Source organism: Ambystoma mexicanum, chromosome 2p, assembly GCF_040938575.1.
Source record: "Ambystoma mexicanum isolate Mex_15411 chromosome 2p, UKY_AmexF1_1, whole genome shotgun sequence".
NCBI lineage: Eukaryota > Metazoa > Chordata > Amphibia > Caudata > Ambystomatidae > Ambystoma > Ambystoma mexicanum.
Genome location: NC_090923.1, coordinates 18397773 through 18422843, shown reverse-complemented (window position 1 = coordinate 18422843; position 25071 = coordinate 18397773). Strand labels below are relative to the sequence as shown.

At 44.9% G+C, this 25071-nt stretch overlaps 1 protein-coding gene across 1 annotated transcript in view; it reads right to left on the bottom strand.

The window, feature by feature from the left end:
• Nucleotides 1-71: 71 nt before the first annotated feature.
• Nucleotides 72-25071, bottom strand: part of LOC138566146 (zinc finger protein 485-like) — a 435444-nt gene continuing 410444 nt past the window's right edge. The window contains exon 9 of the mRNA XM_069643160.1: nt 72-3284. Within this exon, the coding sequence (XP_069499261.1) occupies nt 2620-3284 (665 nt within the window). The 3' untranslated portion in view covers nt 72-2619. The remainder of the gene's footprint in view (nt 3285-25071) is intronic.

Genomic DNA, 25071 nt, shown 5'->3' with positions numbered 1-25071 from the left:
AATAACCTTCGGTCTTTTCTCCCCTGAACCTTTCCAACTTGACCCCGCCCCCACCCCCCTACTTACCTTGCTGCCGACTCACTGTGTCCCTGCAACGCCTGTTCCCTTTCACTTCCCTGGTCAGGAACCGGCGCTGCAGGGTCCTTTCCTTTTTTTTTCCAGGACCGGCTGCGGTGGACACCACCGCAACTCACACTCTCAATATAGTGAGCAAGGGTGCAGGGGACACCCCTGCAACCGCATGGGGAACTTGGTTGAACTTTTCAGCCGGTCGGTATTTTCGAACAGCCGAAATTCATCCGAATCTCTCATTCGGTCATTTTGGATGATGCCTTCTGACTCCACCTATATTTTCAGGACTAAGCCTGGTCTTCTTGCACCTCTCGTTTCTTAGGATTCTCCATGGACTGTCCCACATGGCATAACTTGGCACATACATTAATAAAGGTGCTGCATTGCGCTGTGCTCTTTATATCCTCGTCAGTTGTTCAACACCGTTCCAGTCTATAGCGGCAGATCTCGAGGCAAAGCATATTCCTATAGCCCAAGGCTTCATTCTGCAATTGGGATGAGCAGTGGGATTTTAGATTAAAGGACCCACTTGCTTTGAAAGCCAGTTACAGTTCAATTTGAGACCAATCTCGGATCCACAGCATGCACCTGTGTTCTTGGTTCAGGCTTTGCACAGATAAGGTGCCGTCCAAAGACAGTTAATCTTCACATGGCAGAGTTCTCAAGTTTTCTGCAGCTATGTGTGCAAGCCCATCCAGTTCTGTTTTTGCTTAGAATTATGGAACTTGTAGTTTACCTAAATTTCAAATGGGAAAGTACAAATGACAGATTCCAGAATCTCTAGGCAAAATAACCAAGAACTGGCTGTCTTGACAGAGCTTGGACAGGGCATTTATCACCTGGAAGGTAAGGGAAGTGTGTACCAATCCCACATCACTTTGTTCCCCAAAATCCACATGGGGAAGAAAGTTGCTAACCTGGGGATATAAAAGCATGTGTTACAGAGAGGAAAGGCTTGTCTGCTGTGGACTGATGGCAATGGTAGGGGGCATATAGATGAAGACTGGAGGGCCGACCACCAAGAGCCATCTTACTGGCACCGAAAGGAAATGGTAGTACCCTGCCATCATTAGGTAAGTCATCACTGAAGCCGTTAGCACTCTGGAGCCAGGTAAGTGCAGATAAGAACCGCTTTACTTGTACAGGATAAAGTCGAAAGGCATAGGAGAGCTGTATGGTATCATCCGTTCAGTAAGGGCTCCCATCCTGTGTGTGCTCAACCATCACACCTGGAATAATCAGACCTCCAGGCTCCGCATTCCGTAATGCATTCCTCCCACTCAAGCAATGCACCCTGCCACATACTACAGGAGAAAACTAAGTACCACAGGAGCAAGCAGCATCATAGAAAGTAAACAATCAATGAAGTCCATGGAAGCAGCGGCAGTGGCAAAAGAGGCGAGTTCAAGACGAGGCCCTCAAGTGCCCTTTAAAAGCAGGCGGCTCTGTCAGGCATGGAAAGGGCTACTCATACATGGCTATGCTGCCATTTTGGATTTGCTAGGCCAGCACTTCAATAGAAGAAAGTCACCATGTTGGAGATGGGAATACAAAGACTTCCTCCTGCTACTGTCAACAACGGATTGCCATAGTGATTGCTGCTCACTACATCCAGACACTGTATCAGGGGCTCTCCAACCCAGCATAAAAGTGCCACAGACTGCAAGAAGGCTGTTAGGTTGATGGAAGTGCTTCCTGGAGCATCGGAGTGCTGCAGGCCTCAGACTAAATCCTCGGCTGAACCCTAATCAGGAATGTCTTTGGGATAACATTTACCAGGCGCCTTTCTCATCAGTATAAATATATATGCTTCATCAGGAATGCGCCTTCAACAATAGTATAAGAATTTACTTCACGCTGCTCTAGAAAGAATTGGTCCAAGAGTTGCTTCTTTCTGGAGTTCATATCAAGTAACATTCAGAGGCAACTTTTGAGGATTGTATATGGCCATTACCCCCATGTCGGGGGGCGTATTTGGCCGGTAAAAACTCACAGCCCGAGCCTAGGGCAGTTACCAGCTATGTACGCCCCCGGCAAGGGGGTGATTGCTAGTCACAGCCCAGGGCTCTGTCCAGCAGGAAAAGTGGAGGGAGAGGGCAGGGAAGGGTGCAGGATATTTTGGGGGTGAGGGTTTAACGTGTGGGGCAGCAACAGGGAGTGGCTTGCTGTTGCCTCCCCACACTCAAGATGCCAGCACCCGGGGAAGGGCCTTGGTTGGCTGGAGTTTCCAACCAACTGATTGGCTGGGCACCAAATTCCGGGTGCAAATAGACATTATTGTAAATGAAACTAATTGCTTTCTTAATATTTTCCTTCCACGGGTTTTTGCCCTTTTCACACTCGGCACTAGTGCTTTTTTGGCCCTAGTCCTACTGATGCTGTTTACCCTTAACTTAGAACGTCAGGTTTTATAGTAACTACCTGCTCTGAGATGACTTTGCAATGCCTTATGTGATCAAATAAATGTGAAATATGAAATCAAGGTTTTTGGCACGTTATGTAATGATTTTAGGCTTGCTTTACCCGATTTGGTGCTTATGGACATAGTTAAGTGTTTCCAGTTTTTAACAGGTCAGTCTCACAGCGTTCTTGTGACTTTTTATGTATTTTCTGGTGTCCTAGAAGATGTGGCTTTTGAGTGAAGCTTTTCCCACACACATTACAATGAAATGGCCTTTCACCTGTATGCATTTTCTGATGTCTATGGAGAGCCCCTGTTTGAGTAAATCCTTTTCCACATTCTGTGCAGTGAAAAGGTCTCTCTCCTGTGTGTATTCTTTCATGAGTAATAAGGTTCGACATTTTTGAAGAGCTTTTCCCACACTCAGTGCATGTGTATCTTGCAGGGGCTTTGGTGCTCACAGGCGCATGTGCGGTACGGGCCTTCCTCTGAGGAGAAGTGAAGGGTATGCAATCTTGTGGAAACCTGGTGTCAGTCTTCATCATGCTGTCACACCTGCTGTATGAATATAATCTCTGTGCACAGGGCTCCATCTGCAGTACATCAGAGTGCACTGCATGATTTCCAGGTGTCTCTCCTCTCAGCTCCTGATCACATCCCGATGTCGACTGGCCTGAATATTTATTTTTCTCAGAAACTCTTTGCTCCAGGTGTGCTTTGAGCTTCTTAGCAGTACATTTGCAATGTGCTGATTTTCTGTTGCATTTTACAGGATTACATATGGTTCTCTTCATGTTCACATGTCTGTTACCTGTTGGATAACACAAATATAACCATCATTAGCATTAAACATGTAGAATCATGATTGACAATTATTTTAAGTCACACAATCGTCGGTGCTCCCCACTGCCTGGAGTGGGGAACATTCTGAGGCGCCAATAGACGTGTCATGAGCCATGTTCTAGGGCCAAGCATCTGCTCACATCTATTAGTAGTAGGCAAAAGAATTATGACAACCCGGGCATTACCATCGTGCCAAGGTAGGGTGACATGGGTGCATTCATAACCACGACGTGTTGGACCTGAATATTTCTGAGATTGCATATATATTTAAAGAGCTACAGGCTGGAAGGGTGAGTGCCTGTTAATCCCCTTAAGCTACGCCACAGGAATCTAGTATTCACCAAAGTATGTAAGGAGTCCGAACAAGTGAACGAAGAACTGGTGGGCATTGTTCAGGATTATATTGCCAGGCACCCCATTGGATGGCGCCTGGCAACCTAAAGATGTTTGCCGCTGAAGGATGCGTCTGTAGAATGCACAGACGCAGCTTATGGACAGTTTCACACGTGTCTTCTATTGGAATGTGCAGATGAAAACCTTAAAGCCATTTCTGGGAGGTTTTCCTAAATTCCACTGCTGATGGGTTCAGAGAGCTGAGCAGAGACTGGAATTTAAGGCCAGGAGTGGGTGGATCCACCTGGTTCTGGATGACATGCAATGGCTGTATCAAGTCTCTGGGAAGACCAAGTAGCAGGCTATTACAATTGTCCAGGTGAGGAAAGATGATTACATGCAATCCCTGAGGTTTCTGTGAGGTGTTCAGGAGGGTGTGATGCAATGAGCAAAGGGTGCTCATCCCTGATGTAAAGCAAAGCCACTTCTGGCTGGCTCGCTGATCCAAAGCCAGACTGACGCTACTGCAGTAGATTGGAGAATCACGTTCTACCAAGAGCTGTCATCTTCCCAAGGAAGGAGTGAAACTTAACAGGGATGTTCAGCACTTCCTTAATGTTCCTGCCTGGTCAGAGATGTGTGCGTGCTTGAGAGTGTGAGAACATCCCCTTTTCCCGGGAACTATTACCTAAAGCCATTAGGGCAGGAGCAAAGTAGTTACATTATCTTAACCAGTTCAGGAGGAGGCAGCCATGTACTTAACAAGTGATAGCAGCTCTGATTCGGAAACAGGTTTGAACGTAGAGAAGGAGGCAGTACTCTAGAGGTGCCTCTGATCAGGGCATGCCTGAGATGACATTACTCACAGTAGTCTTGTTTCAGCTTAGATTGACACGCTGTACATAGGAGTAACGGCAGTTAAGGGGCTCAGCAACTCTATCCCAGCCATCTTGTACATCTATCGTGTCTCCCCTATAGTGCTCTCTTCCTCTATAACCTAGCCCACACTGCCAATTGCTTCCCTCTCCCTCCGGTGCACACTGGCAAATGCCATTGGTCCGGTCTCTAGGCACTGAAACTAGATGTAGTCAAGGCAAACTAATCACCTGTTGGACACCCCTTGGTGTGTTCTCCTTCTCCCCGCCATACCTTTCAATCTGCCTTCCCACGTTAGTACTATTCTCACCTTCAGCAGCCTACCTTCCCTTGCCTTGATATCCTACATCCACCAATGGCGCCTTATCCAACCTTCAGTATGCTCATCGCTCACCGCCTCTCCCCTCTCTAACCTCCGGCTGCCTATCGGCAATTCAACTTTTTAACATTTGCCATGCGATGCTCTCTTCCGCAGATGGCTTGGCTACTACGCGCTCCCTCTGTATGCACTGACTCCTACCTGATCAGGCCTAGCAACCCTAATCCTATCTTGCACCCTTCACATTAATATGCAATCCACAACATGATCACGCTTCTGTAGGGATGCTTTGTCTTACATTCATGTCTTGTGACTCTTGGCAGCCTATGCTACATTTGCATTGTATTTATATGCAACTTCTGATTTGACATTTGGCAGCCTGCGCTGCACTCGATTTGTACCTACCTGCAACTTATGAATGTGATTAATACCCTTTGGCAGTAGCCCCCCCTGCACCATGTGGTGTAGCTCTTCCATAACAGTAACTGAAGCACTAACAGTAACATGTATGTAACAGAGGCTCTGATGCCAGATGGTCTGGTGCACTATATAAATGCCAAAATAAAATAGACTAGTGGTAATCGAGTATTGCATCTTTATTTCGAAGATCGAACAGGGACTTCAACCTGGGCGTGTCTGTAACAGTATCACTACTGTTACGTGTAGGGTACCCATGAACCCTCACACGTCGAAGTCCTCCCATTTTTTTGTTCTGCCATGAGGGAGTCTGAAGAGAATGTGTGAGTGAGTATAGAAGAAAAGAAGGTGTAAGATGTCTATGCTCCTTCAACTCCAAAAGGGTAGGAAGAGTGGGAACATGTGAATCTAAGCAGATACAAGCACCAGAAATATGATTAGAGTGAGTGATGTATGTCTTCTGATGCTTATGAATCGGCTTAGAATCACATGCTGTGCATAGCAGTACCAGGAGATGCTGGTGGGATGTGTGAAGAAACCCCGCCTGACGCACCTGAGAATCAGTCTTAGAAAGTATATCTAAGCAGTAATGCTGTGTAAGGGCGTGAACAGACCTTCAGGTAGCTGCTTTGTAAATAGAATCTAGAGGAACATTTATAATGAAAGCTAAAGTAGCTCCTGTGCCTCAAGTAGAATGTTCTCTAGGTGAAAACAGTGAGGCTCTCTTTGACAGAGTAACACATTTGGAAACATTTAGTGATCCGTGTAGAGATTGCCAACTAGAGACAGGATCCCCTTCTCTACCAGCGGAAACAGAGACAAAGAATTGATCTGTCTTCCGGAGTGGTTTTATCTCATTAAGGTAATGCATCACTGCTCTCCTAAAATCTAGTGTATGGAGGCTTCTTTCAGCTGAGTTAGTGGGATTCTGAAAGAAATGTGGACGTTCAATGGACTAGTTTACATGCACCTTGGAAATAAATTTAGGTGCAAAGTGTGTGTGTTCCTTATGGTAACAAATGGGTCTTAGACTGAGAGCCTGCAGTTCACGTACACTCGTAATGGAAGAAATAGCTACCACAAAAGCAGTCTTGTAGGTGAAAGCCTTAAGACTAGCTTTGTGCATTGGCTCAAAAGGAGGGCCCATACGTTTAGTAAGGACAACATTCAAGACCCATCCGGAAGTTGGATTAGAAACAGGAGTGGGTGAAGTCTTTTCACCCTTTCATGAATGCCTCGATTTGCGGGACTTTCCACTGGGAAATCTTGCTTTGAGATGTGGTGCAAGCAGAGAGGGCGGCAAGGTGGGCGTTCAGTAAGTTAAAAACTAGTCTTGAGTTAGATAAATGACTGTGTGTGTGGGTGAAGTCAATTGGGTTGATGTTACGAGAACCTCTCTGAATGACAAATGTTTTCATTTACTGGACTAACGGTGCCTGGTATTTGGTTTTCATTCCTCTCGAAGAATGTCCATGCACCTTTGAGGCAGTTGGAGATGCCCAAACCCTCAACCGACCAGCGTGGCTCCTGAAGTTATAGAGTTTGAGGGAGAAAGTGCAGTACTCTCCCCTGATCTTGGGATAGCATGTTGTAGAGGCAAGGCAGCTTCACCGGAGGGCAAAGTGAAATTCTCAGCAGATGTGAGAACCACGGCTGGCAAACCCACACTGGTGCTATCGGGATTAGTGCAACTTGTTCCTGTTGCACCTTGTGAATTATCCTGTTGAGGAGAGTAGTTGGGGGTGGGGGAGAAGTAGAAGCAAATCTCCCTGACCATCTGATGTAGAGACCATTCCCTTTGGTTATCTTTTGGGGGATACCTGAACGTGTAGTCTGGGAATTGTGAATTCTTCAGTGTTGCAAAGAGGTTGATGTCTGGATGCCCCCATTCTGCAAAGATGTTGTGCAAAATGTGTTAGTGTAAACACTGCTCGTGTCCTATGGGTAGCTAAACGTCTCTGCTGAGCATTTCTGCAAGAAGACTGTGTTCCCCTGGAACGTGTTGTGACAGGAGGAACATGTGTTCGAGTGCCCACTTCCAAATGCTTTGTGACAGTTTAGACAGCCCTGGAGAGTACCTCCCTACTTGTGTAAAACATGGCCGTGGTGTTGTCTGTTAGGACTAGAATAGTCTTACCTCACAGTTGTCTCTGAAAAGCATTGAAGGCGGCTAGTAGCTCTAACGGGTTGATGTGTGTGTTCGCTAAGTGATTGTGACCAGGTGCCGACCGCTGTCTGGTGTAGAAGGGGAGTTGCCCACCCTGACAGGGATGTGCCTGCTGTGAGAGCGGCCTCTACTGCAGCGGTGGTGAATGATTTTCCCTTCAGTAGGTCGTCCTTCTTCCACTATTGCAGTGATAGAATGAGGGCTTTCGAGACAACCACTAGATCTTCCCACTGACGGATTGCCTGACACCATTGGTTTGAGAGCCACTGTTCCATAGGACACATTCACAGATACGCATGTGGGACCAGGAAAATGCAGGATTCCTAATAGCCGCATGGAGAACCCCAGATAGGTCTATAGTCTTTTGGGTGTTCTCCAGACGCGCTTGATGTGTCTCCAGTTATGAGTTAGTCATCTAGATAAGGGTACACAGAACAGACTGTCTGCACAGGTGAGCTGCTGCCACTCCCAGAACCATGGTGAAAACTCTTAGGGCTGAAGCAATGCCAAAGGGGTGTTCTTTGAATTGATAGTGAGCGTTCTCTATCTTGAACCGTAGGTACTCCTGTGCACTGGCAACATTGGCATATCAAAGTATGCATATCCAAGGTGGTCATGACATCCCCGTGCTTCATCAGTGGAATTACCTCCTGCAGAGTTGTCATCCTGAACCTCTGAGGCTTGACATACGTGTTTGCAGGTCTAAGACAGGGTGCATGGTGAGGTCCTTTTTTTTTGTAATACAAGGAAGTATATTTAATAAATACCCTTGCTTACATGATGATCTGGGATGCATTCTATTGCTCCCTTTTGCAGCAGGGCCTCAACTTCTGCCTGAAGGATGAGGAGATGGTGTGGAGACAGTTGTCTGTTTTTCGGCAGGTGTTTATCGAAGTGCTTATAGAAACTCAATGCAATAACCTTCGCCTACAGTCTTGAACACCCACTTGTCTGAAGTGATCCCCTTCCATGCGTGGATAACACATGTTAAACAACTTTCTATCAGAGAGGCATGGGAGGGGACCTGAAACGAAGAATCATTTCACTGGAAGGGGCAGGTTGCCTCCGGCGGCTGCATTCCTACTCCTTCCCTTGCCACGCCGATATCCCCGCTGTTGAGGAGATTAATACATATTGGATGCTCTGTGGCCAGAGTACCAGGGTGAGTAGCTTGTACTGTAGGAACCTTGAGCAGTCTGAGAGAAGGATTGCCTGCGAAAATGGTGGCGGGTATTAAAAACCCCACACTGCATGTTCAGCCTGCTGGAAACCTGGTTGATAGATGTTAGTGTCTCATTCTCTTTCTTTGCCATCTCGAGAGCATCGGCCACTGCCTTTCCAAAGAGACGACTCTCCAATGGGCTTGTTGATGGGTAGGGTTTGCATCTTGGGATTAAACCCCGAGTTCTTCAGCCAGTCATGGTGTTTTAAGAGTCCCTTCTGCTAACACTCTGCTAGCCATTTCCACGGCGTCAAGCGTGTTCTTTAGAATATTTCGCGTGAACTGACGTCCATCCTGCACAAGCACAAGTAGTTGCGATTTAGCTGGTTCAGGAACATTCTGAAGTCTTTCCAGTACCAGATCCCACTTGATATCACTGAAGCTAGTGAGCACAGGGGTGTTATTGGCAATGCGGGCACTGTAGGCCTCCAAGGAAGTAATAGGCATAGGGTTTCTAACAGTCTTTATCGGGAGGAGCCTCAGATGAAGACCAGGGAAGGCCTGCATGCTTTCTAGTTGTGATGACCACCAAGTGGTCTGGAATAGAGTGTCCCAGAATATAAAGTGGATCCGAGGGCCCGGTCCAAACATCTTTTCAATGCACAGATTTACTGCCCGAGTGAGAGAGGGCATAAGCAAAGAGGGGGCAACACGCTTCTTTATGGAGTTGAGAAGGGGAATGGCCTGGCTGACTAGAATGTTTTCTTTAAGGATTTCTTCCATAAAGTCGAAATCAGGCACCACCTTGTGAGTAACCGTTTTTAAGTGGTCCACTGCATTCCTAAGAATGTTATTGAAGAGTAGCTGGCCATCAATAGGGACAGCCTCCCTGAGCAGGGTACAGGCAAACAAGAAAGTATTGTCATGCTTTGCCTCATGAGCAGAGGTAGTGGGACAGGCCCCCTGGTCCGAGTAATTGGATCCATCATCGTGCACTGGGACATAGACATGTCACTTTGATCATACCGATAGTCCTGAAAAATATCAGAGGGATCAGGCAGCTTGAGCCGAGGTAGGGCGGTCCATGGGGGACTGAAGCCTCGGAGACTTGCAGGGCCTAGGGCCCTCCTCGAAGGAATGATATCTTTTGTGAAGAATCTCATAAAATTAAGCTGAAAAACCAATAAACTCATCACACATTTCCCTAGTCCAGGAGCAGGCAGTGGGGTCTCTGGAAGTCAGAAAACTAAAGGCTTAATAGGGCCTTTGGGCCCCTGTATGGACTAGGATAATGGAGAGGAGGCCTGGGTATAGCCTCGAGGCAAACAAGAGGCTATCTGGGGACCAGAACCATGGGAATCCCGGTGGGAAAGGGCCTTAGTGTGCTTCTCCCTTAATTTAGGGGGGAGTTTGGCTTAAAGAAGTGTGTGTCAACGCGTTGGAAACAGGCTGTGAAACTTTAGGGGAGGCACCCTGGGAAGCAGAAGACTTGGTACCATGCCCAACATACAGCGGGCTGAGAACCATCAGGTGCACCAGGCCCTGTCGAAACCTTTTGACGGGCCTGAGCATGCCAGAGGCTTCTACAATGGTATCTCTGAAGGAGGCTGAGGAGTGGTGTGTTTAGCTTTGATGGGTGGGAGAATGTGTGCCCCTGTCGGCAGAGGGTGGTCTCCCCGCCACAGTGCATTCAGCATGCCTAGTGGGGCTAGGGAAGGGTACGTGGGAGTTGGCCGACACCACAACAATGCCCTTGGCCTCTGAACTGGAGCTGTGGCTGGCATTCTGTTATGTTGATTTATACTGTGCACTGCTACCACACAGAGGCAGTCTACAGGCCCTCACATTGCTCTGCAAAAAAAGAGAACGGGTTTGGTTAGTGAGGGTAGAAGGATAAGATAGGTCCAGAACCAGATGTTGGGTTGCAAATGGGTTGATTGTATGCACTGGCTTGTTGTATCCATAAGGGGCGAGGCCCAATGCGTGGAGTGTTTGTCATACGCGAGTGTCTGTTATGTCCGGTGTGTGTTTTATGTGTTAAATTGGCTGGTATTTTAAGGGTATGGTTGTGGGCAATGGTTTGTTATGATGTGTATAGGCGCGTTATAAATGCCATATCATAAGTGTTGTTGTATGTGGGCGTTAGTTATGTAGGGTGTATGTGTGTGGTTTGGCCAGCCTACGCATTTATTTTACAAGGGAGGTGTGTAGGAATGGAGCAGGAGAGGGGCGGTTAGTACATCGGGTATTCTCAGGGTTCTTCTAGGTCACTAATCTTCGCAAATCTATCTAAATGTGATGCATGGCAAACCTTTACAATTATGTCTAAATGTGATGTATGGCAAACCTTTACAATTATGTCTAAATGTGATGTATGGCTAATTTTCACAACTCTAACTAAGTTGCTATCCTTCCCGAAATGTCTATTGCAACACATTTCATAGCCCCAAAATATATAGGGTGCAACACATTTCGTTATCGCAAATTACATATAAAATCTGCATGATGTCGGTCCCATTGTATACAAGTAGGTACAACACATTTCCTTCCACAATTCAGTACATTGGCTAACTATGAAGCATATCACAATGGCCGACTATGGAGGTTAGCACAATTCAGCAGAGGTTAACTATGTTAGCAATGGTTACATAGCAGTAGTAGTGTAGGAATGGCTGGGCTTCTGGAGCTAATGCAGCAAGTAGAAGATACTTGAGATACCGGGCAAGTAGGAATAACGCCTACATTTCAGCAGCTACAGCAGTAAATGGAGATCTGCTGTGAGAAACCTGAGGCATTTCTCCCATGCTATCCCTAGGGATTCCTGACTCAGGTGGCCAGGGGTGGGCCATTGCTGTTGGATCCCAACCCTTGGGGCTGGACAAGCGAGAGAGGATCTCCTGGGAAGGGGGTCCTTGGGGACTGCAGGTGGAGCACTCTTGGGCAAGACGCAGTATCATTTTTTTCTGCATACACCCCTGCCCGACAAACCCTCTGTCTTTAAGAGATATAGTCATCAGAGTCCCGTCCCTTTTTCCCAACGGAAAAGATGACACCATCAGGGGAAAGCAAGACCATACCTAAACCCTTCTGTGAAACCCATTTCTCAGCAACCTTACAGTCAAACCCCCTTTTCTGACAAAAGTCTACCCTATTTTACTTTCCCTTTCAAAGGACACTACAACTCCCATTTTCCCATTCTTCTACTAGAATATCAAAACACTTGGACGAGCAATTAAGGGATTAAGAGTATGAAGATTACAAAAGGAAGACACACGAAGACAGAGAGGACAGACTCTTCCATTCTGACAGCAGGCTGTCCTGTTAACGAGGACAGGCAAGGTCAGGCAGACCCAACAGGAGGCTAGATCTGGGGGAACGCGCTTGCTTTGGAAGCAAGACGACACAGAGCAACACAGGTTCGATCCCTGGGTCCGCACTAGCGTGTTATAAATAACTTTTTAAAATTACAACCCTGACCAAACACCTGCAGACAATTAACATTTTACAGGTGCATAAAAGGAGCCTGCAGGGGGAAGAGCAGGCAGTTGCTCTTGGGAAGCCAGGAGGGAGGCTGCAAGGCTTAGTCTGGCAGAGGATCCCCACCTAAGTACCAAGCACTCAGAGAGCTGTCGACGCTGGACGGTACCTGGAAGCGAGAGCAGAGAGAGCTGGTCAGAGCAGGACATGTCTAGGAAAGTGCCCATTTCCCTGGGGCATTGACAAACAGAGGAGGAAGTGCACTACCTCCCGGGTGAACGACAGAATTGGGGAGGACACATGGGCAAGTGGTGAGACCCTGACCTCAGCCCAAGAAAGCACCAGACCCTGGTTGTCTTCTCTGTGTCACTGGGTGACTAAGAGAGAGAGAGAGAGGAACAAAGAGGAATGCATGTTTCAAAAGCATAACAAAAATGTATGAACTGAGTCCTAGTGTATTACTGGACTGGTAGTTTTTTCAGCTAAGGATTAAAACCCTGAAAATAAGTAGCAGATTGTTCCGGCTATGTTAAGAGTGGCTTTCCGAAAGTATCTGCAAACTAAATAGGTACAAGTGGTCATGTTGAGGTACATGTCAAATCCTTGCACATTCGAAAGTCTTCGACAGGCAAACCAAAGCAAGGAAGAAGGCTTAAGCATGACTGAGGGGAGCCTACAGTGAACTTTTCCGATTGTGTTGTGGACTACCCAGACCAAGAGACACTGGGACAAATGTATATGGGTTGTTTGACCTAAACAACTTGACCTACTTCCGATTTGACAAAACAAATGTTGGTCGAACCTTTTTGACCTACTGCAGAGGGAGGCCCCCCTCAATACTCCCTAAGGAGGGATGAGACCCCCACCTCAACCTATTCTCTTAATCTGCCCCACAACTATTTGTTTATTAATATATACCATTTGACCTACCAAATTTGACCAAAAAGATACGGATAAGTCGAAGTAGGTCAAGTTGCCATAAGGTCAACTATGCCAATACCGAGCCAAATATCATAAGGGAGAGCTGAAGTGAAAGTCGAAGTAGTCCTACAGAAGTTTATGGAAAAGCCTTGCACATTCGAAAGTCTATGACATCAGTGAAAGGTCCGAGCCCGACTCAGGGAGACCTGGAACATGAAATAAGTTAGGGGAAGGAAACCCCTGAAGAATGTGACTAAAGCTTTGGAAAGTGATGCGATTGCCAGTTCCGAACCCGGATGAGGGAGAGCGACGTTGAATCAGGTACTACGTGAACTATTGATGCCTTGAGAGGTCCTAGTCCGACAGAGGGAGACCTATAGTGAATTGTGATATGGTTGGAAGGAGGAGGTCCGAGCCTAATAGAGTGAGACCTACATTAACTGGTGATATCTAAGAGAAGCTGAGGACTTGGGGAAGGGAATCTCCAAGTAATTTGCGATTCCGGGCTCAGATATTTCTTTTGAATGTAATCGACATAGACTTGCCTTTGGGTAAGGGAACCCTGAACGGTCTAAAGACTTATCAGCAAGAACTATTTTGTTTTGGGAACTTTGTGAACACTAACTCAGGTGAGAGAAACCTGGGACACCTTCAGTGAACTGTTGTGGTAATATTTCTTTTTTATTGTAATTTTTTAGTTTATTCAAACTTTTATTACAAACTTTCTTGTTACCGAAAAGAACACAAAAGAACACAACAAAAAAACGCGGACGAGAGAAGAAAAGAAATGTAAAGCGGGCAGAAGAATAATCACGAAGTCCTTCCCATATTGGTGCGTGTTCACATTGTCAATTCGTCATATGGAAGGATCTTTTCTAAAAAGTTAATCACCGCACAGGTTAGATGGACATTTTGACTGGAAAGCGTCCTACACCACCACTCATCAGAGTTGTCAGTGAGCGGAGCGTATTTGCCTAAAAACAGGGATCTCGTATTTACTAGCTTGTCACATTCAGATATTATATGTTTCAAAGATTCATCATTTGCCAGACAGAATCTACATATGACGTCAGTTGTATTTGCATCGTGTCGGGTCCATAATACATCTTTTGTATGGTACATATTTAAGCGTAGTCTCAAAAATTTATTTCAATGATATCTAGATGGAAATTGGCTTAGATATTTTGGTAACTTGTCTAAGCATTTATCGCGGTACCTAGATCCAAAGAAGTCTTCATGTTTGCACGATTTTCTGCGTTCTGTATCCAACTCCACTGATGGAATTTTTTTTTTGGCTAGCTGTGGTAGTTCCATCACGGTTTCCCATTTGATGTCAGCAGCATCAACAATTTGTTTTATTTTGTTGACCCAGCATCTCAGCAGTCCTTCATATGGTCGTTGTGTCAACTCTGTCAGGATTCTGTATGCAGGCATGGGCTCATTCAAATGTAGTTTCCTTACTGTTGATATAGATTTCCATAGCACAGTGGTGTATAAGGAGACAAGACCGAGCTCATATTTTATGGCTTTTATTGAGACGTATGACGGGAGACTAAAAACACGTCTCCAAAACTTTGCTTCAAGTATGTCCCAACAGATGAAGCTCAGGTTCCAACCTGCTTCGGAACCGAAAGTAATTGCTGGAATGACTTTCTGTTTGTAGAATGTCAACACCGGAGTTGTTGTGAATTTCCCATATTCTGCATGTATACGTGCTCCCTGCACTCCAAAGCCGGCCATCCAGTTTTTTGTATCTGACAACCAGCTTGATTCGCTTATTGAATTATTGAAGAGAATTCCTAAATAGCGAATGGAGGGAACATTTCCTATACTCTCACAACCAATAGACCATTTGAAGGCACAATCTTTCTTTGTTAACACCTTGCTAACAGTCAGAATCTTAGTCTTCTTTTCATTTATTGTTAACTCATTGTCGTTACAATATGCTTGGAATCCAATTAACAACCTTTGGAGTCCGATTTGTGTGAAATCCACTAACACAATGTCATCGGCATAGATTACCCAACTCAGATGCTGCCCATTCACCCTTTGGTGGGAAGCATGAGACATTGCCAAGTGCTGATGAGATGTCAGAGATGTATAATTTGAATAGTAAGGCTGCCAGTGGGCAGCCCTGCTTAACACCTCTATTTGTCGGAATTTTGTTTGTTAACTCACCTAGAGCATTCATACGTACACACATAGTGGTGTTGGAGTGTAAGGCTCTCACCGGGTCTGATAGTGATGTTGGACAATTCCACTTAGCCAACTTTCCCCATAATTTGGCTCTGTTTATTGAGTCGAATGCTTGCTTCATGTCAATGAATGCTAAAAATAGTTTTGACTTTTTCTTTAGCGTCTCCAATTTTAACAAGTTTAATATTATGAGATTTACTTTGGTTCCCACACCTTTGGTGAAGCCTGACTGTCGACAGTCCATCAGACCAGCATCGAGGGCCCATTTCGCTATTTTCTGTTGTAGGCAGGTTGCGAAGATTTTTCCAATAGTGTCTAGAAGAGCACTCGGGCGATAATTCGAGGGATCGTCTCGACTGCCCTTCTTAAACACTGGAACGACAATAGCCGTTCGCCATGACTCAGGGACTTCCTTCACTGATGCTATTAGTTTGAACAGATAGACAATGAAGTGAGACCATTTCTCTTTTCTTTCTTTGAGCATGATATCTGTAATGCCGTCAGGCCCTGCGGCTCTGGAGTTCTTTAGATGTTTAATAACTTCTTCGATGTCTATAATGTTCTCTGTCACATCCCAGGGCTCAGTACTAACCTCTGTCTGAATAAATTCGTTTGAAGATGTGGAACTAAATACATTGCAGAAGTGTTCTTCCCATTTCGTTCTCGATATCCCATTTGACTGCATTATGTCTTGATTTAGGGACCCTTGGTTTAAGATTTTCCAAGTTTCTCTGGACTTATGATTTAGGATCAACTTTAACATCTGTTCTCCTCTTTCCTGATCGCGCAAGCAGACGAAGGACTTCAACCAGTTTCTGTATTTCAACTTCCTTTTTTTGATTAATGGGCCTGCATTGTGACCGTGGTGTCTCTTGAGCAGTCTTAGATCTTTTCGCAGCAACTTTTTTTCCGTCTGCACGGAACTGCTAAATGCATGCTTCTGAACTTTAGGCACGCTCACACCTGATTTGTTTATGACACGAAATTCTGATAACATAGGGGCAAAATTTATTTTGCTTTTTGGAGATAGGTTCCCCATCTTAAAGTTCCGTGAAAATTTGACTAGTTGAGCTGTGTTGATCCTTAGTCTGTTACCTCCGTGATTAACTAAAACGGTGGTCTCATAGAATCCCTGTATATTTGTCACATCTCCAGGATAGATGTATTGGATCATCGTCACTACTAGCACACCTAATGATTTCTAGATCAACAATGTCAGCCCACACGTTGTTTGAAATCCATATGTAATCCAGGGTTTTATGCCTCAGTCCACCATGCTTAGTCGACTTTGGTGGTTTATCACTTTTCGTCGTCCCACTTAACATATCAGTCTCGTATTTCCATGGCTCCTTGCCATTGTGTTTTTCTCTCTACATTAGCGTCGGCTGTTTCATTTGTTGCCCAATTTATTGGCTCGATGTTGTCAAACCAGAAACAATTAAGGTCGCCACATATGATTATCTGTAATTCGTGGCATATCACTAGACAGTCATCTATAACTAATGTTATTGATTCCAAGTATTCGCTAGTTGCGATCATGGTATGGTTCCAATATGTGTTGATCAAGAGTAACTTTTTGGAATCTTTGAATATAGATGGCATACATTCCAGCAGAATCCCTTGAACAAACAAGTTAGGCATAAATGTTTTGAATATTTCCCATCCAAATGAGTTGTTGAGCATTATTAAGAGCCCAGAGAAAGGGCGACCTCTGTGATTTTTACCAGCTGGATTTAGCAAAATGGAATATCCATCTCTTGCCGGTGTTTCGCGCAGCCACGTTTCTTGTAGGCACAGCACGAAGTTGTTATCTAAGGAGAAGGGTAGGTCTTGAAAAAGATGGCTAAAGCCACATGTTCCATGAGACCAGTTCACAAGTCACTTTTCCGTTGGGCCTATCTAGTTACATCCTTCTTTGGGTTTCCACTGATGCTCTCACTTTAGCCACACAGACATTTTCCTTCTCTATAGGCTGTATTTTAAATACTTCCCTTAAAACATCTCTTCGCTTTTCGCTCATCGTACGGTGATCTTCAACTGGGGAAGTACACTCGGACCGTTGTTCGTTGACGTCTTTGATCTGATGTGAGACCTCAAATCCGTAAAACAGAAGTTCGTCTTTTGCTGACAAAATGTTTTTTCTACTGCCTGTGAACGTATATGTAGTAGAACCTGGTCTGAACAAGTCTCTGATAGGTATTCTACAATACGGATGTAATCTGAGGTTATTGTGCACAGTGATGGAATAACATGGAATAAGCGCATCACGTTACTTCTATTTAGATTTACTTCATTGCCATCTGGGAATATATTTTCAATCCAAACTCTTTCTAGTCGAATTTTTTGTGACTGGGTTTTTTTCAAAACGCACTTGCTGTTCTTGAGTGGAGTTTTTTGACCTTTGCGCTTTAATTACTCTTGGATTTAGCGCTATGTTTGAATGATTTCTTTTATGAGACTCTGCCTTTGGTTCGGTTGTCAGCTTCCTCGAGGCGGATTTTGGGGCTATGGTACAGTCAGCCTTACCATTATTTGTTTGATTCATTTTGCTTTTGTTCGTTCTGCAACCGCAGGGCGAATGAATATATGGTGCAGTAACAGGAATCATATCTTGCACATTTGTTCCCGGGGCATTCTCGTTTTCATCTCTTGCAGCATCGTTGTCTTCGTCGAATGAATAGGTTGACCAATCTCCGAGGTCAGAAGACTCTTTTACCGACTCCACTGTTTTTGTTTCTGAGTCCAGCCTTATTCGGTTTTTTGGGGTTTTTCTCCTGTTGAGCAGTCGATCGTTCATCCTTCTTCGGCATTCCCTGAAGATTGAGTTTATCTAAGGAGGCTGCTTGAGTCTTATCAGGGAGAGCTCGTTGGAAAAGGCCTAGTTTACTTGGTGTCGACAAATTTCGTATAAACTGTTTAGTTTTAGCAGGATTTTGCTTTCTCTGTCGTTTTTTCACAGCTGGCTTCTGATTGTTAGTAACCTCGAATGTTTTTTTGGAGATCTCTAGAGTCTTTGCATTGCCCAAAAAAATATCAAAGGTATTACAGTGTTTTCCTTTTGTGATATTTTGCACTGGCGTTTTCGGGCTCACAGAAATGGGGCTTTCCTCCACTATCACGATGGGCGGAATCTGGTCCTGAGGTTTTTCTCCCAACTCAACTGAGACTGATGGAGCGGCAGCTGATACTAGAGCTTTTTCAGCTACTGCCTGCGCCGGCTGGGCGGGCCGCTGAGTCATGGAACTCATCGCCTCTCGTGGAGTGCCTGTTTGAACTGTATTTACTCCGGCCCTAAAATGGTGACATCCATGTGCATTAGGGCAGATAGATGGGTCATTCAAACGATTTTTTTCAAGGTGGCGAAACCATTTCATACATTCAAAAATGACCTCCATGAGGTCGTCTGACTTGGTATGCTCTCTCATTGCCATGTCGCTTAATCTGTGTTGCCATTGGAGAGATAAGTTTGCCTCCATTTCGTTTTTCTGCTGTAACAATTCCAAACTGAGTTAAATCAGACAATTTATTGTCCAGGTTTGCCATTATTGCCCCTTGATCGCTTATGGATTCATTCAGAGATTCATACAATTTTACAAATGGCAACAATGCCAAAGACGTTGCAGCTAACAGGTTGTTATGTATTTGAATAGATGCTGCCACTGAAATGTTTGCCTTTAAAGCACTTTCCACGTTATGCTCTTTATGTGGCTGCTCAATGTGTGGCTGATTCGATGAACTGCTGTTCGAGACTGCTGAGTAGTCTCCATTATTTTGTGACATTTCCAATGTCGATTTCATTGCAATGATGGTGCAATGGTACGTTTGAAGAGCTTCTTATCCCCTGAGCGCTCGCATTGGCTCTCATGTTGTTTGTCTGTGGGGTACTTGTTCTTTCTCTGTTTGTCAATCGACGTACCTCTGTAGTGTTTACATTGTTTGAAGATGAACTCAAAACCACATTACCCAGCACTGATTTGGTTGGGAGCGAAAAGCTGTTCACTAATTTGTCTTTTATTTGCAAAAAGTCATCGGTCAGACGTTTAGTCAAACGCGCTTCCCTCTCAACAGCATCAAAGCTTGCTTTTAGTTGCGCAGATGTCTGAATTTGATTGTGTTCCAAGACTCCGGTTTTTGCTTTCAGTGTTTCAGGTACGACAACGTTTGGTGCCTCCCTATTGGATGTAAGGGGATTGGCTCTCTGAGGGCCGACGGCTCCGCGTCCCATAGACATTCGAGTATAAGTTGTGGTAATATATTCTTGGTTAGGAAATGAAGAGCTGAGAGGGGCTGATCTGCATGACTCGAGAGCCTACCCCTCACTAAAACGAAGAGAACAATAATCCTGAAAAGGAGACCCGGACTTGGGTGAGGTAAACGCAGCGGGTCCTTGTAGAATCTAGATAAAGAAGCCATACTTCAAGCCTGACTTTAAATGTGATGCTCCATTTATGCTGTTTAATTACTCATCCCTCTTCACAGTTATTGTGTAAGCTTAGGGCAAGTGATAGGTTTATTAGATTAAATATTATAATTTTGGACTAGACTGACTAGGACTGTTTTATTTTCTTTCTTTATTTCAATGGTCAAGATTACTCCCATTCTAGCAAGGGCAAGTTAACTCCTTGAAATCTGTTCAATAAACACCCTTGAACTTGCTCTTTGTGTAGCGTTCTTACTTTTGATACCATGAGTACCTCACACAGCCTAAAATTGAGACACAGCAGTGATGGGAAAATACTTACTAGCTGGCTAACATTGGTGTGCTATGTTATGTAAGGTAATACGTGGGAAGAGGCTTGGCAGGGCTTGGGGAACAGATGAGCGAGTGCCAAAACTGGCAAAATTAAACAAAAAACAAAAAAAAGCAGATAAAAGTGCTAGGTGGAAGGTGCTGGAAGTGGGCAGTGGTCTGAAGGAAGGCATTCACCGGGATTACTGTTGGAGGAATCCTATATGAGAAAACTAAAACTAAAATTCTGTGCCAATAATTACAAGAAAGAAATTATCCAAACGAAAAAGAAGTCTTTAATGACAGAATCTCAAAGCATGCTCCAACACCAAGGAATTGTTTGTCATTCTGTGGGAATTAGAATCGCCTATACCTACGCTGGATAACGTGCCCAAAGACAAGCAATGGTGCCGCAGCATTCAAAATGCCCTCGCAAATAAAATAAAAAAACTGCAACCTAAAAAAAAAAAGCCTCTCTCCCCTTTGCCCAAATACCAACCAATACCACTCCCAAAAATGACAAGCCTGACCTGGCTCCATTCAAAGTCTCCATTCAGGAAACTGAAAAAATCATTGCATCTCTAAAACCGTCGAACTGTAAAGGAGACAATTGTCCAGCCCAAATAATTAAAGATGCGGCGAGAGACTTAGCCCCATTCATCTCTAAACTCATTAATGCCTCCTCCTCATCCAATACTGTCCCAAGTAGCTTAAAAGAATCCTGGGTTCTACCCCTTCTCAAAAAACAAACTTTAGACCTCTCTATCCCAACAAACTACAGGCCTATCACAACGGTCCCATTCCTCCTCAAAATAATAGTGTGGCCTATCTGCAAATCCAGAATTACCTTGAAACCAACCAACTTCTAGGCTCCCGCCAATCGGTTTTCAGACCCCAGCATGGTACAGAGACTGCATTAATAGACCTTAAAGCACAAATCGACGAGCTTAACGATAAATAAACACCGCTATGCTGCTTCTCCTTGATCTGTTGGCATTGTTGGACTTGGTTGACCATGCAGTGTTATGCAAACATCTAGCATCGGCTGCCCACTTCTCAAGCGAAGCCATAGCTTGGGTCCAGTCCTTTCTAGACAATAGAAATACGCAAGTCTTTTCCACCTCAGCATCAGCAGACCCAATGCAAACAATATGCAGCATCCCACAAGGCTCCTGTGTCTCCTCAACCATGTATAATATCTTTACTAAGCCTTTATTTGACAAAGTGGATAGACTGGGTGTCACCTATACAAATTACGCGGATGACACCCAGATCCTCATTCCCCTTTCGGGCAATTTCACCCCAGATACAGCCTTAGTAAACGAAATATACATCCTCATCCTTGGCTCAGCCAACAACCTAAAAAAACTAGACACTAACTATACCGCCTTCAACATTGATGGCAATGTAATTACAGTCACCAAAGAAGTGAAGACACTTGCCTTCTATCTGGACTCCACGCCAACTCTAAAAAAAAACAGGTAAACTCCCTGGCCTTCTCCACTGCTTACACTGGCAAACTCATTAGAGCATGTAGACCCTTCCTCTCACTAGCAAGTTGCATTATCTTAGCTAATGCGCTCATTTTATCAAAATTGGACTACTGTAATGTGTTGTACCTAGGAGCTAATAAATATATCATCAACAAACTACAAACACTGCAAAATAATGCGCTCAGGACGGCCTTGAACCTCCCTACCAGACAGCATATATCCAATGTTAGGAGAAACCACCATTGGTTGAAAATTAGTGATAGGATCCTCCTTAAAACTGTCATTAACCTTCAAATGTCTTAATAACGCAGCCCCTCCATACCTGAAGGAAAGAATAATAAAAACATCTGCACTGCCTTCTAGAACAACCAATTCCTACTGCCTTCAAATACCTAGATTCAGACTTAAAAAACAGGTGGCAACAGCTGCCCAGTAAAAGCAGCCCAGCAGTGGAGCTCAGAAGAGATCAGCCTTATTACAGTTTCAGACGCAACACCCTCATCTGGTTACGCCTTAACGACCATTGAGACTAATGATCGCAGCTGTATGTATACGTGTATGCTTCCTACCTGTACCTGTGTCTACATTTGTAACTAAGCTTTTAGCACTCTTTTTGTACCTTTCTATATCTGTAACTAAGTATTCTTGTTATGCTGTGCGCCTAGTTATCTAAGGGTTTGGTGTGACCTACAAATCAACAAACAACAACGCTGGCAAGGAATGGGACTCGGCCTGCATGGCATAGGCCCGCCACCGCTTTGTGAGTCTTGCTTTAAGCATCTTAAGCTTAAAGAGTCGACAGGCCTTGCAACGCCACAAGTTGCGGTCACGAGATAAGCATTTATCACGCTCCTTATTAGTGTCCCTCCATGGAAACCTCACATTGCAGCAAGAGCATAATTTGAATGGAGTCTTCTCCATCATGAAGTGGAAAAAGAGCAGCCAGACATGGGAAAGAAGGGCAGGGGGAAGGAGGAAAAGGCATTCTCTAAAGAGAAATGTCACAAATAAGGGGTCCCCACTCTCCCAAAGCATGAAATAAATAAAAGAGAAGTCAGTCAAATAGTAGCATAACTTTTTAAGTGTCTGTTTGGACAAAAGAGAAAAAGGTGTTTTGGTAAAAATAAAAAGCAGTTTGGGATGTTACACTGAAGTGACTATTACATTGCACAATACGTAAGGCTCATTACCACTGCACTCATGTGTGTTCAGTTTGTACTGTTTGTAGATTAAACTTTTGACCCCATGTAGGATTTTGTAACAAAAAACAAACACAGCCATCATTAGTGAAAATAAAACCTCCATGGCAAGGTGTTTTGAGATGTGGCGGATAGCGATCCAACCCACTACATTATTTGCAGCTGAATAATGTAATGTGCTTAGCAAGAGATAAGGATGCATAGGTTTCAACCACATACTGAACGGATTAAAATACTGAGCCGTACAGAGCACATTTTATTAAAGATGTCTGTGTATTCTAAGCTTGTAGTTCTGTAATAACTGTAATGGAATTGATTATCCCCTACTGAACATTATAATATTGCATGTCAGCAAGGAGTTTTGTGAGGAAATAGAGGAATGAGGCGTAGGGCAGAGCTCCTGTAGAAGGGCACAGAACTCTGATGTGGCTGGCAACAGCCTTTTTACGTACATCGCCAATCACTCGGCTTGGCAAACACTTGCCAGAGGCAGCGCAGCTTCAACGGAGCACCACACCATGGGCAGAATGGAGAGGTGCTGTTACTTTCTCTCCATGCACATCAACAACGAGAAAAAAAGAACTCAAGCAGTGGTCACTCAACAAGACGGCACAAAGGGGGCCTGATGCCTCGGCCGAAATCACACATGTCGATGACGAGCACTGCATGTATGCATGAGTCATACGCTACACTTGCATTACATGAGGGTAGGCTTTTCACATGCTTTGTAATAGCGCCTCGATCCCCAGAGGTAGCTCTACTTTAATGGGAGATGCCCGAGATCCAGGATCAGCTTTTATGTCCTGCTCATCAATTCTTTGTTTTGATGCATTCAATTATATGCCAGAGACAACATGATTATTACTGAGCATTTACTTCTAAACGTTTGCTTGAATTACTGAAGGAGCCGCTCTGGCTCGGTCCATAGGGAGAACAAACTAGACCACTGCACGTGATGGGTCGCTCTAACAACCTTTTCACGGCTCAAGAAAAGGCCTCAGAACCCCCCATTCTAGACCCTGATGGTGCAGTAGTTTTCCTATTTTGACAAGGAGAGGACTTGAAAGACACTATAGTGATGTCTACCATTTCTTTGGACCTCTTGGGGTGGACGGTATGAGCATCTGACCCACTACTATGTGAATCCAAGTGTATCCAGCAACGCTGGGTCATGGAAAATGTAATCTCTTAACCCTGGGGAGAGAGTTGCGTCGCTGTCGTTTGATGAACAGTGATTCAATTGTAGGTCAAAGTAGGGAGGGCAGCACATCATTCCTAGAACCCATGTTAAGCTACCAAATCTTGGAACGCACAGCATCCACCCAAGGCCATCTTGGCACTAACCCGACAGATAACAGCACACAGAGCCTAAGCATTGAACAAAAAGGCCATCAGAGAGCGGCAAGATGAGGAATGGTTCTCATTGGCCCACAGCGGCAATGGAAGCAAGTTCCATGTCTTCGAAGGCACGCCCACCTACGTGAGAACATTTCACATGTGGAACCTGAATGGTAAAGGATGACTGAGAGCGCAGCACTCTAGAGGGGACACACAGGCACACTTTAGATTCCAAGTGCTCTGCCCCTGATTTATGAAAAAGCCATATGCACAGGGATTTAAATAGGACACGCTTCTCAATAGGAAGCCAGTGCAGCTGCCAGAGGACGTGTGTGTGACATGCGTGTATCAAAAGGAGGATGCAATACAACTCTTGCTGCCATATTCTTTAGCAGCTGACGACGGCGGATTAAGTAGGCTGGCTGAGCAAGATGGCAAGCGGTACAATAATCCGTCCCACTCATGACTATTGAGGAAACTACTGGAGCCTTGAAATGTGATGGAATATAGGGGAAAACGCGATGAAGGGCTCTCATCTAAGAGTGCCCGATTTGGCAGAAGGAGGCCTCTTGATCTTTCATCAGCAGGGATGCTGAGATTTTAATGCCCAGACCCTTCACCGCTGTTGTGGGGAGTGGAAATATCCCAAGTGCTAATGGCCAAAAATCAGGCGTCCAGAAAAAACGCTAGGCAAAGCCCACAACCAGCACCTCTGTCTTTTCACCGTTCAACCTAAGAAAGATGTCAATCATCCAACCTCCCACGGCCTCCAGGCAACCCCTAAGCTGCGATGCAGTGTCTGGCTGAGACAAGGCAAGCAGCACGATAATTTGGGTATAGTCAGCATAGGAGTAGAACTGAAAACCGAGGGAGTGGATGAGCCCAACTAACGGTGGATATAAATGTTAAAAACAGGATAGGAGACAAAGCAGAACCCTGTGGCACTCCGCAGGTCAGAGGTACTGGTTTAGAGCAGAAGGGACATAGAAAAGTAGACTGTGTATACCCAGGCAAAAAGGATGTAAACCAAGCAAGCACCTGGCCGGACAGACCTGCCCGGGACAGCCGAGTGATCAGAGTGGAGTGGTCAACAATATCAAAAGCAGTGCACCAACTCCACCCTGATTC